Source organism: Elephas maximus, chromosome 18 (assembly GCF_024166365.1).
Source record: "Elephas maximus indicus isolate mEleMax1 chromosome 18, mEleMax1 primary haplotype, whole genome shotgun sequence".
In the NCBI taxonomy this organism is placed as follows: Eukaryota; Metazoa; Chordata; class Mammalia; order Proboscidea; family Elephantidae; genus Elephas; species Elephas maximus.
This window is the reverse complement of record NC_064836.1, coordinates 9,694,943-9,709,666: the sequence shown is the minus strand read 5'-3', so window position 1 is coordinate 9,709,666 and position 14,724 is coordinate 9,694,943. Positions and strand designations below refer to the sequence as shown.

Genomic DNA, 14,724 nt, shown 5'->3' with positions numbered 1-14,724 from the left:
TAGAGTTGACTTGACTGCAACTACTTATTACTATTATTATTACCCCACTTCACAGATTAGGAAATAGAGGTACTCACCCAAGGGGTAAATAACTTGCCAAGGCCACACAATTAGTAGGTGGCAAAGCTGGGATTGTAACCCAGGCAGTCTGACTCTAGACCTTGTCCTCTTAAGTTCCAGTCTACCTGCCTCTCAGGGTAGCAACAGGGGCACCTGTGAGCCTGCCAGATCCAGTCCTGGTGCAGGTGACCTTGAGCGACAGGATGGAGTTGAGTGGACTTCACCTCAACTAAGAATATCTCTTGCTCCTCTAGGAATTGGAGACTGCCAAGGAGAACTTCAAAGGGATGTGATGAGATGGATAGTCCCTGGTCAGGGGGAGAAGCCAGGGTTCTTACCTGCAGGACATGCTCCTTGCTGCCAGGGGCAGAAGAGATTTGGTACTTGCTGGGATCACTGAGGTCACCTTTCGTGCGCTCCCAATGCACCTTGGGTCTGGGCTCCCCGCATACCACAGCCTGAAAGATGGCATTTTTCCCTGTGGCAGGAAGAGGAAGAGGCAGGCCAGGAGGGGGACGTATTGGGGGAGGGGGTTGTTAGATTTTAACGTATGTGTATCCTCACTGCTCTAGGTATTTCAACTGCCCATTCCAAGAAGGGTACTGGGCTGGGAAGGAGATGAGGTTTTGTGGGCCCCGTGTTTACTCACTACCGGGGAGATGTCAACTTTGGAGAGAAATGGCTGTTTGGTGCCCAGACGGACCAGTCCTGAGGCACAGGATTCTAGCCCCAGAAGAGACTGGAAGCCTCAGAGCCACTCACCCTCAAGGAAGCACTTAGGCTTTCCCCAGGAGCATCTCAGAAGGCAACAGTATGGATTGAAGGCCCGGGGGCCCTTCCCAACCATGAGAGACTAAACTTCTCACAATTTTGTTGAGTATGGACTTGAAGTCAGATTTAGTAAAATAAAGCTAATGTTCTTTTTCTTTTACCAGAATGTTGTGACTAAAATTCATGACAGGGACCTGTGTTGGGGAAAGAACACCAGTTCCCACCTCTTCCCCCACAGCCTTTATCCCACCACTTTCCTGGACACTTTGTTCATGTGGCCTTCTAGAATGGCCTTTATAGCCCAGCCTGTGAGCCACTGGGGGCTTGGCTTGCTGAAGGCAGGGGTTGGGAAGTGTCAATATTAACTTAGTTTCAGCAGTACATCTCTGCAGCTGTGGCCTTGGAGCAGGGAGAGGGGAGAGAGGAGCTAGTGAGCACCACAACCTCTCCCCTGTCCCCAATTAATATTTCCCCATCCTGGTCTTACCCCAGAATATTTCCTGTATCAGTATAGGCATCGTACCGCTTCACTCCCTGTACCCACTCTGCTCCCCAGGCCCCTTGCCCCTTCTGGGAATCCAGGCAGATGGGTGCCCCACAGGCATAGAGGGTTCTGGGACGCACTCTTGGCCAGGTGATAGACCTAGGGCGGGGAGACCAGCCCAGGAAGGTGGGTGTCTAAGCCTTCTTCCTGTGCATGCTAGGAGGTAAGATCAGGGGTCTTGCCTCCTCTTAGCAGCTCCCCTCCCAGTCCTCACCCTCCTGCAGAGCCAAAGTGACGGGCTTCTGCTGAAAGTCCGGCATGCTGCATCCTTCAGGGATCTTCTCCACCAGCTGCTGGATGCTCACCCCAGGGACCGAGGACTTCTTGAGGGGCTTCCCTGGGGAAGGCAGGAGAGAGGGGGATGGGCTTCTCTGCAGAATGGAGCATCCACCTGCTCACCCAAGGAGCAAGAACTGCCTTCTCTCTCCTGTTGCTGGGACAAGGTTGGCAGTCATAGCGTCTCCTGTGAACAGTACATTTTACTTTTCTAGTGAGAATCTGGGTGGTGACCCTCCGGCGGTGTGAATGGAGCCCCTGGAAAGCAGGCAAGGTGCACCCTGGGAAGAGCCTGAGCGTGTCACCGGGGGAAAGTTGCAGAAAGGATGGTTGCATCAGGTTCCTTCTCAGGAAGCAGGAGCCACGTGAGGGCTCTGCCCACTCTACTCGGGAAAGCAAATCCAAAACCAAAGCCAAAGCTAAAGAAAGCAGAGGCAGGTGAGTCCCCGAAGACCTCTGACTCCTGCCCCTTCCATCCTCTTCACACTGGTAGGAGCCCGAATAAGGGGCTGAGGATGAGAGTGGGGGAGGAAGCAAGAAGTTACTTCTCTCACCTGCCATAGTTGGGGCTCTTCTTAGGCTACTCTGAGGGTAGAGGCTGGTCTCCTGAGAATAGAAGATAGAATTGCTTATGAGTGATCCAGGCTGGTCTTATCCCACCTCTCCCAGCCCGTCAGTGCATCAGCCAATATCTGGGGTGGGAGCTGGGAAGAGCTGCTACCCCCAAGAAGGTCTTATCTACCTCAAACTGATGACACTGATTGGTGTCCTGCAATGCCCTGTTGCTAGGTGCCATCAAGTCGGTTCCCACTCATAGTGACTCTATGTACAGTGGAACAAAACACTGCCTGGTCCTGCACCATCCTCACAATCGCTGCTATGTCTGAGTTCATTGCTGCAGCCACAGTGTCAATCCATCTCCTTGAGGGTCTTCCTCTTTTTTGTTGATCCTCTATTTTACCAAGCGTGATATCCTTCTCCAGGGACTGGCCCCTCCTAATAACATGTCCAAAGTATGTGAGACAGAGTCTCGCCATCCTTGCTTCTAAGGAGCATTTTGGATGTACTTCTTCCAGACAGGTTTGTTCACCTGACCTCAGCAAAAGCATTCTCCCAGAGACCAGAAGGGGGGAGGGTGCTGCCCAAGTGGAACCTTTCCAGCTAAAGGAAGCCATGGGGCTGAGCCCCACATGTTGAGCTGGTGACTTGGCCCCCTGGTGGGACTCCACACCCCATGACTACTCAGGTGAGACACAAGCTTTCACAAGCCTCAGGGAATCAAACTCTGGGCATTTAAGCTTCCTCCAGCTGTTTAACAGCCTGGCTGTCTTGGCTTTGGAATGTGAATTCTCTTGGGACATTCTCTGAGCCTCCTGGATTCTCCCCCAATCCTGAGATTTTCTAGCAAGGCCCAGCATCCTTCTACCTCTCACCTTCAACCAATCTAGAATTCTTCAGATCATCAGATCTGTGGGGGAGGGTCCCTGACTTAGATACTCTGAAGCTCTTCTCTACCCACACCAGTGGGATTCTCATAAATCCATCTGCTCCTCTCTGAAGCCAGTGAATTATGGTATGAGATGAACAAGAGTGTTTTCCAGCCTCTTCCAGCCACTACTATCTCCCCTGATTTCCTCTCAATTGGATCTGTCTGTTATGGTCAATGGGGAGTACCACTCAGGAGAGTAAGATGGTTAGCTCTGGGATGGGAGCTTCCTTGATAAGAGTTACAAGCAGGGATGTGGGGAGTCTTGAAAGAATTCTCCAGCAATCCTACTTTCTGTGTGGCTGGCCCATGTTCAAGAGGTTCCATTGTGGGGGACTCTATTCCCTGCCTAAACATCCCTGTCATCAATATAGAATCACCCATGACAGAGCAAATTCCTCCTTCCAACTGACACTCTTCCACTTCACAACTGCCTACCCACTGACTTTTCTAGCTGCAGGGTGTCCTCTTACAGCCCAGGCACTGCCCCTCATTGCGCTGGAATGCCATGATGTGCCAACTGCATTCTGGAGCAGTCATGGAAGCCACAGCCCACAGGTGTCACAGCCCACCACGACTCAGGGATTCAGGAAGGAAGGCAGCCAATGGAGCATGGCCCAGCTGGCCATGGCTGAGGGGAGGATCAGAGCTGAAGCTTTGGAGTCCTCTGTTCTATCCACCCCCCAGTACAATCCATCTGGTAGAAACTGAGACCATTGGCACCTGTCCATGACCCCCACGTTGGAATATTTTGAGCTGAACACAGATATCTTCATCATTGTCATCATCATAGTCATTATCACCACCACCAACAGCAGCTTTCAGTTAGTCAGCTATTTGTCACACATTAGCAGTATATGACAGTACCACTCCTCTCCCTCCTGTCTTCTGCCTACGGTCCCAGCTGAGAATTGAGACAGAAGCAGAACCTCTGCGGGAACTTGGTGGCAGCCCTATGTTAAACCATCTCATCACCTGGACCTCCATCCTCTTCCAGAATAAGCCAGATTTGGTACAGGGCCAATGACAAAGAACAAGAGATCTGCTTGGTTGGAGACAGGAGAGATGTTGTCTCAAGTGGGGGGGATGATGAAGGAAATGAGTTCTCTCCACCACAGTTCACACTCGCATTGGAGAAGAAACTGAATCCCTCTCAGCGCCACACAGCAGCTTGTATCCTCACTTCAGCCTAGCAACAGGACTCTCGTCGCAGGAGCCCAGGCACTGTCGCCCCCTCCCCAGGTCTCCAACACCCTCCCACCCTCTGTCCCCATCCTCTGTTCATCCTGTGGATCCAGGTTCCTACTACTTCCAGCTTCTCAACTGGTAGGAGCTGAGGCAGGGAGAACCAAGCAGGGCTTCTCTCGATTGCTTTCACCATGTTATTAATCAAGATGTTGTGATGAGTCCCAGGACTGGGGCCCTTATTCTGGACAGTTAGTGAGATTTTTAATCTAGTCATCGTATCACTCTAACCCAGGCAATGCCTGGAAAATTAGACCCAGGACAGAATCACCGGGACAGGACTCACTGAAACCCTCAGCTCCCAATATCCTGGTGTCCTCTATGAGGAATATATATGCATCTGAGGGGTGATCAGCCAGCCAAGGAATGTCTCCGGGCCAAGCTCATGCCCACTGCCTGCCCACTCTTGAGTATAAAAGCTAGAAAGCAGATTAGCGTCTCCATCTCTGGCCTTGCCCTGCCCTCTGTGGGAAGCTAGGTGTGTGATGCCCACTTACCTGGTGACACAGCGGCCTCCAGCCTCCTGTACGCTCCCTCCTTTAGTTTCCACTGCCAGAGGCTCTGAGCTGACTGCAGTAGATGGTCAGCAGTGCTAGAGCAGATGTAGGTCACGGCAGACTCCTCCACTCCCTCTGTCCCTCCCACTGACTCCGCCTCCCTCCTCCTTTTGCACCCCTGCTTGGCAGAGCAGACCCCTTAGGGCTAATGCCAAGCCTCAAAGGAGCTCAGAGATAGAAGAGTCCTGTGACATCAGCTCACTCAACTTCTCGCTTTGCAGACCTTTAAGCTCCTAACCAGATGGCTAAATGCATGTTTGCTCCATGTTGCCTCCTTGTTGTTAGGTGCTGTCTAGTTGATTCCAACTCACAGCGATCCTATAGGACAGGATAGAACTCCCTCTTAGGGTTTCCAATGCTGTAATCTTTACGGGAGCAGATTGTCAAGTCCCCCCCCAACCCCACCCCTGAAAAGTGGCTGATGCTGACCTTTTGGTCAGCAGCTGAGCGCTTAGCCATTGCACCACGAGAACCATTGCACCACCAGAGCTCTTTGTTGCCTCGTTACGTGGCCCCTTTTCTCAGAAGTGTTCTCATCATCCAAAGCCTTCATTCCAGTTGGCTGATCCCTTGGGACTCTTGACACCATAAGTCACTCAGACACATCAGCCACTGCCCTCTCGGGAATCACACAAAAAGTGGTATCAAATAGGCAGCAAACTTCAGGACTAATCTCAGACCCAGACGAGCAGGAGGGCGTGATCCCAGAGAATGTGCAGTGGGCGCACACCATGCAGAGAGCAGTGGGAAAGGGGGAGAGACCCTGGGGGTCATACAGCCAGGAGTTCTTCCTGGAGGAGGTGAACTTTCTTCGGAGCTTTTTAAGGGATAGAAAGGCTGACCTGGCCAGCTGGGCTGGGGGCTGAAGTTGGCAGGGCAGATGGTTGGCTTTTTGAGTTTGCATGGATGGATGGGGGGTAGAAGCCGGGGTAGGATGGCTGGTAACAGATATTCTTAAGGGGCGTGAAGGGCAGGCAAGGCTCAGAAGGAGATAGGTGATAAGGCCACCTAGTGTGCTTTGGCAACTCTTACAGGCTTTGGAAGACATTTAAGAATTTTGATCTTTATCTTAAGGGCTATTGAGGTTAGTTTATTAAGCAGAAGGGGTGATGGGATCCAATTTGCATTTTTAAAAACTCACTGTGGTTGCAGGGTTGTTGTTAGGTGCTGTCAAGTAGATTCCAACTCATAGAGACCCTGTGTATAACAGAACGAAACACTGCCCGGTCCTGTGCCATCCTCATAATCGTTGCTATGTTTGAGCCCATTGTGGCAGCCACTGTGTCAATCTGTCTCATTGAGGGTCTTCTCTTTTTTGCTGACCTTCTACTTTACCAAGCATGATATCCTTCTCCAGGGACTGGTCCCTGCTGATAACACGTGAGACAACGTCTCACCATCCTCACTTCTAAGGAGCATTCTGGCCATACTTCTTCCAACACAGATTTGTTCGTTCTTCTGGCAGTCCATAGGATATTAAATATTCTTCTCCAACACCATAATTCAAATGCATCAACACTTCTTTGGTCTTCAGAGAATATTGTCCAGCTCTCACAATACATATGAGGTGATTAAAAATACCATGGCTTGGGTCAGGAGCACCTTCATCCTCAAAGTGACTTCTTTGCTCTTTAGCACTTTAAAGAGGTCTTTTGCAGCAGACTTGTACAATGCAATACATTGTTTGATTTCTTGACTGCTGCTTCCATGGACATTTATTGTGGATCCAAGTAAAACGAAATCCTTGATAACTTCAGTATCTTCTTGTTTATCATGATGTTGCTTATTGGTCCAGGTGCGAGCATCTTTATATTCTTTACATTGAGCGTAATCCATACCGAAGGCTGTGGTCTTTGGTCTTCATCAGTAAGTGCTTCAAGTCCTCTTCACTTTCAGCAAGCGAGATTGTGTCATCTGGATATCACAGATTGTTAATGAGTCTTCCTCCAGTTCTGATGCTGTGCTCTTCATATAGTCTAGCTTCTCAAATTATTTGCTCAGCATACAGATTGAATAAATGTAAAGATATAACCCTGATGCACATCTTTCCTGGTTTTAAACCATGCCATATACCCTCGTTCTGGCTGCAGGGTGAGGAAGGGATTAGAGGAGAGCAGAAGCAACAGGCAGGAGCCCAGCTCCCAGGAAAAAGGCCCAATAACCCCAAAGTGTTCTTTCTTATGGTTGCACCCTGGGCCTTCAGGGACCTCTGAACCACAGTGCTGTACCACACTGGAGCTCTCAAAAAGAAAAATCTCGCAGGAGGTGTAATAAGGTTATGCCATGGGAGAAGCAATAAAGGAACAAGTTCCTGCCTTCATTGATTAGGGGCATATCCACGTCAGAAGGGATCTGAGTGGAGGATTTGCACTCACTCTTCATTCGTTCTCAGAGCAGACATGCACATGTCTCACGGGAAGGGCTTGGTGACCAGGTGGGGAATTGGTCGCCATTTATTAATGCTCTTCTGCTCCCACAAGAGGGAAACACGTTATGTGTAAGATGCCAAGAGCAATGATTGTGAGGATGGTGCAGGACGGGGCAGTGTTTTCTTCTGTTGTACATACATAGGGTCTCTATGAGTTAGAACCCATTCAACGGCACCTAAAAACAGTAGCAAGGGACTCAGGTGCCATGAATGCCTCCTTCTCATGACCTTCTTGCTTTCCATGGTATGGGTTGGACGAGGTAATTGCTGAGAATGAGACCAACCTTAACAGTCTACTGTCTGTGAATTACGGAGTGTGTTCCATGGACTAGACCCTGTGGACCTGAAAACCAGTATCATTTCATGTGACTCGGGGGAGAGTTTGAACATTCACAGACAACCATTGCCTCTACATCTGGGTGTAAATTTGGCTCTGAGTCAGCTGGTGAGCCACTGAGGACGCTCTCCACGGAACGGTGTCCTCTCTCGCCCCCATGGATGTCCAGTAGATGGGATGGGAGGTCATGCATCTAACCAAAGACACACTCACAACACATCGCTGACAGCTGTGCTCCCCTGGAAGGTAGAAGGCCCCAAGCTGCTCTGGGAAGGCTTCATCGATGTGGGCCCGTTCCTGGACCTGGGGCTGGGAGGTAGGGGTGGGATTCTATTTTTACCACACTTCTAACCCAGGACTATGAGGGCTGGGTGGGGCAGACAACATCCTTTCCTGTGCTTCATACCAGACCTCCCTGGGCCACTGTCAGGGTGCCCTCAGTCTGGATCCTGCGCACTTGAACCATCCACCTGCCCTATGGCTGCCTGCCTGGCAGATTTGCCTCCCGACCTCCCTCCCAGCCTGTGGGTCAGGCATAGCTCATGCCTTCCTCACGCTACCTTTGTGTAATGAACCCCTTGTGGCTTCATAGGAATAAAGACCTTGGAGATCCCAAGGGCAATTTCATGCTTGCAAAGCCAGCTTTCAGCAACAGAGAAACTTGTATCAGGAATAGTCCCCTAATCTGAGAGGGCCTAGCCCAGCAGGCCCAGCTTGCCCGAGGCTGCAGAAGGGGTGCTTTGGACGCCCCAGGAGGAGAGGCTGAGGAGAAGCCGCTGCTCCAGTTTCCAGGAGGGCTTAGGCCACAATCAGTACATTGAGGCAGTGTAGAATCTCATAGAAGACCAGAGCTGTGTAGGACCTTTGAGGACATCTAACAACAACAATAAAATTATAAGCAACAACAAACAAAACACACACAAGCACAAACAAAACAATATTTCACCCTTACATAGCACTTACATGCTGTTACTTGTCAGGCATACTTCAAAATTTTTAGCTATAACTCATTCGATAACAACAAATCCAAAAGGTAGAATCTATTACTTACCCCATTTGACAGGAGGGGACACTGAGATGCAGAGAGATTAAGTAATTTTCCCAAGGTCACACAGCTGGTGAGTAGAAGCCAGAGTGTGGACCAGAGTAGCCTAGGGCCAAGTCTGCATTCTTAACCCCTAGTATTCCGTGGGTCTAATCCAACTCTCCCCTCTTCAGACATGGACACTGGGGCCTGGAGAGGAACTACGACCTGCCTAAAGGCACCCAGCAAATTGGTATGCAGCCAGATTAGCCTCCCTTATTGGGGAGGGGAGTCTCTAGGTGATGCAGCCACTTGGCTACTAACCAAAAGGTTGAAGTTTCAAATCCACTCCAGGGCACCTCTGCAGAAAGGCCTGGCTATCTGCTTCTGAACAATCAGACATTGAAAACCTTATGGAGCACAGTTCTATTCTGACACACATGAGGTTGCCATGAGTTGGCGTCAACTCAATGACAACCGGGGTGGTGGACTGGGGAGAAGCACCAACTACTTAGTCATTCCAGGAAGCTGCCCCCTTGAGGTGAGGGTTGGCAAGGAGGTAAGTAAACCACTCCTGCTAGACAAGACCCAAACCCTCTCTGCTTTCTAAGTTTGTGTTTTCATACAGTTGGCCATTTGACAGAAACATAACTATTTGCAGATTCTTGTAGCACGTGCTAGGTCCCAAGCTACTATGTAATGTTCATTGCATGGGTTATTTTATTTAGTCCACCTAACAGCCCTTGAAGTAAAAAATTGCTATCTTCACATTATAAAGAAGGAAATTGAGACCAAGATCAATTAAATAACATGCCCACTGTTGTACATCCAGTAGGAACGTAAACCAGACAGTCTGATTCCACTATACTTCTATCTCCTGGCCCAGATATCTTGAATTCTAAAAAATAGACATACTCTAACATTTTGCAGCCTTCATGGCTTAATAACTTCAGTCACGAACATCATCTTCAAAAGGCCTACCAAGTCCTCTCAGAAGTTTGGGGAGGAGGGCAAGCTACTTCCAATTTTTGAGATTCCTGGTACGTTAAAATTTTTAAAAAAGGAAGAAATGAAAAATAGGACTTAAAATGGTAGTATATTTAAAAAATTTACATTTAACCACTTAACACTTTTAGCCCATAAACACAAACCTCTTGTTGTTAGGAGCTGTCGAGTCAGCTCTGACTTATAGCGACCCTACAGGACAGAGTAGAATTGCCCCATAGGGTTTCCGAGGAGCGTCTGGTAGATTTGGACCACTACACCATCAGGACTCTATTATTATTAGGTGCCATTAAGTCGGTTCCAACTCATAGGAACCCTGTGTGCAACAGAATGAAATGCTGCCCGGTTCTGTGTCACCCTCAGAATCATTGCTGCGTTTGAGCCCATTGTTGCAGCCATTGTGTGAATCCATCTCATTGAGGTTCTTCCTCTTTTTCACTGACCCTCTACTTTACCAAGCATGATGTCCTTCTCCAGAGACTGGTGCCTCCTGATAATACGTATAAAGTAAGTGAGATGAAGTCTCACCATCCTCGCTTCTAAGGAGTGTTCTGGCTGTACTTCTTCCAAGAAGATTTGTTCATTCTTCTGATAGCCCATGGTATATTTAATATTCTTTGCCAACACCATAATTCAAATCCATCCATTCTTCTTTGGTCAGGGTTGTATCCTTTGACCATACCTGTTCAATCTGTATGCTGAGCAAATAATCAGAGAAGCTGAACTGCATGAAGAACATGACATCAGGATTGGAAGAAGACCCATTAACAACCTGCAATATGCAAATGACACAACTTTGCTTGCTGAAAGTGAAGAGAACTTGAAGCACTTACTGATGAACATCAAAGAATACAGCCTTCAGTATGGATTGCCCTTCAACATAAAGAAAACAAAAATCCTCACAATTGGACCAATAAGCAACATCATGATAAATGGAGAAAATATTGAAGTTGTCAAGAATTTCATTTTACTTGGATCCACAATCAACGTCCATGGAAGCAGCAGTCGAGAAATCAAAAGACAAATTGTGTTGGGCAAATCTGCTGCAAAAGACCTCTTTAGAGTGTTAAAAAGGAAACACATCACTTTGAGGACGAGGGTGCTCCTGACCCAAACCATGGTCTTTTCAATTGCCTCATATGCATGTGAAACACAAAATACCATGCAATATAATGGCGCTGTTCACAAGACTATTACAGGATGTATGAAAATGGTTAATTCGTGGGGCCCTGCCAGAAGTATGGTATGGGAATGAGCACTATTCATGGCTGAAAGTGTAAAGCGAGTATTCCCTTCTTTCATTGCCACCAGTGTTTTATCTATGACCGGATACATAGTTAATTCAGAGATAATGTGTGGGCCTTCAAGGAGCCTCTCTCTCACCCCCCATGACAGGTTCTGCCTGGGGCTGGAGCCCAGGAGGGCAGGAAAGTCTCCAGGGTTCTGAGGAGGAGAGAGGCGCCTTGGCTCTGCCTAGCCCCTTTCCAGGCCCAGTGGCCCCAATTCACACAGTCCTTGGGAGCCCAGTCCAGGACCAGCATCCTGGGAGGAAGGTAGCCTGCTGATTGGGAAAATGGCACTCTCCTACCCGTGTCTCCAAAGAGCTGAGTTGAGAGTGGGCGTGCCCACCACCACCTCTTGGCAGCCTGCAGCCCTGTGGCTCCGTGCTGCGTGCCCCTGACAATTGTGTGCTGCTGCTTCTCTGCAGCAGGGCCTCCCGAGAAGCCTTATGCCTACAGAAGACAGGGAGGGGGAAGGCTAGAGACCCCACCTGAACACTCCCGTGAAATCCTCACCCAGCTCTCAGCCAAATCACGTCCCAGAGACACAAAGCTGAAAGCCCTTTTTCTTGGGTAGAGTCCAGAAGGGGCTAGGAACCCGGGTAAGCAGTACAGAGAGGCAGCTTGGAAGAACCAGCCACTTTGAGCTGGGAGAACTTGCAAGAGGCCCTGTTGCAGCCTGGGGTTGGGAACCCAGGAGCCCTGAGTAGTGGAACTGCTCCTGGGAGTCCCAGAAGGACAGCTTGGCTCACAAAAAACCAAACGAAACCCATTGCTTTTGAGTCAATTCCGACTCATAGTGACCCTATAGGACAGAGTAGAACGGCCCCATAAGGTTTCCAAGCAGCAGCTGGTGTATTGAAACTGCTGACCTTTTGGTTAGCAGCCGAGCTCTTAACCACCAGGGCTCCCCGATATTAGAAACAGACCCAGAGGGGGCTGGCTCAGAGTGGAATCTCTCTTCCATTCTGAAGAGGCTGCTCAGCCTGCTTATGCCGAATCTAACTCCTCAAAGCATTCGAAGCCTTTCTGCCAAGCAACACCCCTCCCCACCTGCCCTCCCAGCTTGTTCCTTCCACCTCAACCAAGCTGACCTCTCGTTCCCTACTCCATTCTCCTCCTGCCTAGAATGCTGACTTTCCTGCTGTCCTGTGATCCCCGTATTAAGTGACATTTCCATGTGATTGCATCAATGCACTTCAGCTTTTATGTCTCAGGCCTGTCCTGGGAGCACGCCCTGGCTTCCTCCAAGTCCTGGGAATTTCCCAAGGGCAGAAAATGGGTTTCTCCATCTTTTATACCTTTCCCCACCACCTCCCCTCTCCCCCCTCCATTCCCGGGACAAGGTTCTGCTCGTAGAGCAGCTTTATCATAAGACAGTTTCTCCTCAAAACAGGGTCACCTCCCTGCACAGCCCTGGGCTTTGGGAGATGGTCAGAAGCTGTATCTGTCCCTTCTCCCTCCTTTCCTGCAAGAAAACATTCCCCTTAAGCAAAAGAGAGTCCTAAACACAAACCTGTTGCAAACTGATAGCCACCCTACAGGACAGAGCAGAACTGCCCTATAGGTTTCCAAGGAGCGCCTGGTGGATTTGAACTACCAACTGTTTGGCTAGCAGCTGAGCTCTTAATCACTGCACTGCCAGGGCTCCACCAGGACTCCTTAAAGGAGCATCTAAGCAGGTCAAATTCCTTGACATGGCCAGAAAGAGCTCTTCACCAATAGGCCCACCTACCCCATGGATTTCACACCCAGGAAGGTCGTCTTTTGTGAGTTACTACAGATTTCGTATTTGTTTTGAAGTAGAGGAGGGAGGTTTTCAGGTAGAGAAATATCTTATCTCTGTGTTGTGTGTTGGTAAGATTGGAGTGGAAACAACCTGAAGCTGGAATCTACCTTCCCCATTAGACTGCCACTCCCTGAGGGTGGGGACTGTCTCCCATATCAGACTGGGGGCTCTCGAGGACAGAGACAGAGACCGCCAACCCCTGTGTCTAAGCCTGGCTGCACACTCAGGGAAAGGTCGATGCTTGTGGACTGGTTTACCTGAGGAAATCCAGGCCCAGCTGGGGACATGACCTGTCCCTGGTCCACCGCCATTGTCTAGCCAAGACCAGGAGCCTGGAGGTGCAGTCCTTTGACCCCATCCCCTGCCTCCAGCTCCACGGGCAGCAGGGCCCTTCCCTGGGATCAGTTATCCTCCCTCTGGCACCAACATCACAAGTTCCCAGCAGGCTGGCCACACGCAGCTGGTGGTAAAGATCACGCTGAAACCTCATCCTTGGCCAGCAGGTTGGCCCTGGGGCAACATGCTGAATCAGGGCCCGAGGGCAGGGACTGGGGTGAGGGCTGAGCAGGGCGCTGGGCTGGGGGATGGCTGGGCACCTCAAGCCCTTGGGAATTCCATTTACAGGGAGGAAGAGTGGCCGTCAGTCCCTTGCCTAAGAAGCTCTGAGGATGGGACCTAGGCTGGGTGCTGAAGAGAAGATAGTTCCTGCTCCTCCGGTGGAGGTGACAGCACCTGCCCCCCATGTCTGATGGCAGAGCCCCAGTCCTCAGAGCTCCCCTCTGAGTGAGGAGACACAGTCTTCGCCGGCAGGTCACCAGTAAACAGTGAATACCAATTAATACCAATTACTACCAATTACTGTTTTTTTTTTTTTTTTAATGTTTTTGGTTCTCACAGCCAGTTCTGTGACAAGTAGAAATGGAAATTAACACGCATTAAGCATTTACAATTGATCACGGGGATGGCACAGGACCGAGCAGCGCTTTGTTCTGTTGTGCTTAGGGTCATCATGAGTTGGGGGCCAACCCCACGCTAACTAACACCAACAACAAGCACCTACAACGGGAGACTATGTGAGTCTCATTTAGCTTTTGTATTTCCGCTGTGGAGTGTGGTGAAGCATTTGGGCATGCGGTGCCTCTGCCTAGCTGACTTCTTGTCACTTGGTTCCAACGTCACCTTCTCTGATTATCCAATACAAAGCAGCGTCCTCCGGCTCTCCCATCATGCACATTGCATTTATTTTCCTCACAGCACCTATTGTTACTGAAATTATCATATCCATGTGTTGGTTTATTGTCTCTCTCTCCACTTTAAAGTGTCAGCCCCATGAGAGAACAGACTTTGTCTTCTTGTTCACTGAGTTGAGAACAGTGCTTGGCACTCATTTGTTGAATGAATGGGGCCCAGGAGAAGCTACCTGTAGTTTACCTATTTGAGCTAGTGTTGGGGTCCAGTGAATGACTGAGAAGACAAGTAGACACTATTTAAACAAAAATCATATTAAGCCAATAATAGAATTCAACCAAAGTTTGCGAACTGCGATAATATTTCAACTAAGCTCAAAAAAATCCAAACTCATTGCAGTCAAGTCGTTTCCAACTCATAGCGACCCTACAGGACAGAGTAGAACTGCCCCATAGAGTTTCCAAGGAGCGGCTGGTGGATTTGAACTGCCAACCTTTTGGTTAGCAGCCATGAGGAAAGGTGACAAACCCCTTTGGTTTGTTTAGCTCAGTGATACCCTTTGGTTCTATTCTGTCCAAATGCCCGGTTAATATCAACAAGTGACTTCAGGCACCCAGAGTTGCTCCTCCCTTTATGTCCCCACTTCCCTTTTCCTAAAACTCCCATGCCTCCCACTCATCATCCAGTTAATTCTAGAAAATGCCCCAGGCAGTCCCTGTGCTAGACTGTAGACC

General features: G+C 49.4%; 1 protein-coding gene across 1 annotated transcript in view; it reads right to left on the bottom strand.

The window, feature by feature from the left end:
* IGFN1 (immunoglobulin like and fibronectin type III domain containing 1) overlaps positions 1-2,212 on the bottom strand; it is a 50,666-nt gene extending 48,454 nt beyond the window's left edge. Inside the window, 3 exon segments of the mRNA XM_049858464.1 lie at positions 399-538; positions 1,590-1,712; positions 2,206-2,212. Of these exon segments, the coding sequence (XP_049714421.1) occupies positions 399-538; positions 1,590-1,712; positions 2,206-2,212 (270 nt within the window).
* Positions 2,213-14,724: the final 12,512 nt, after the last annotated feature.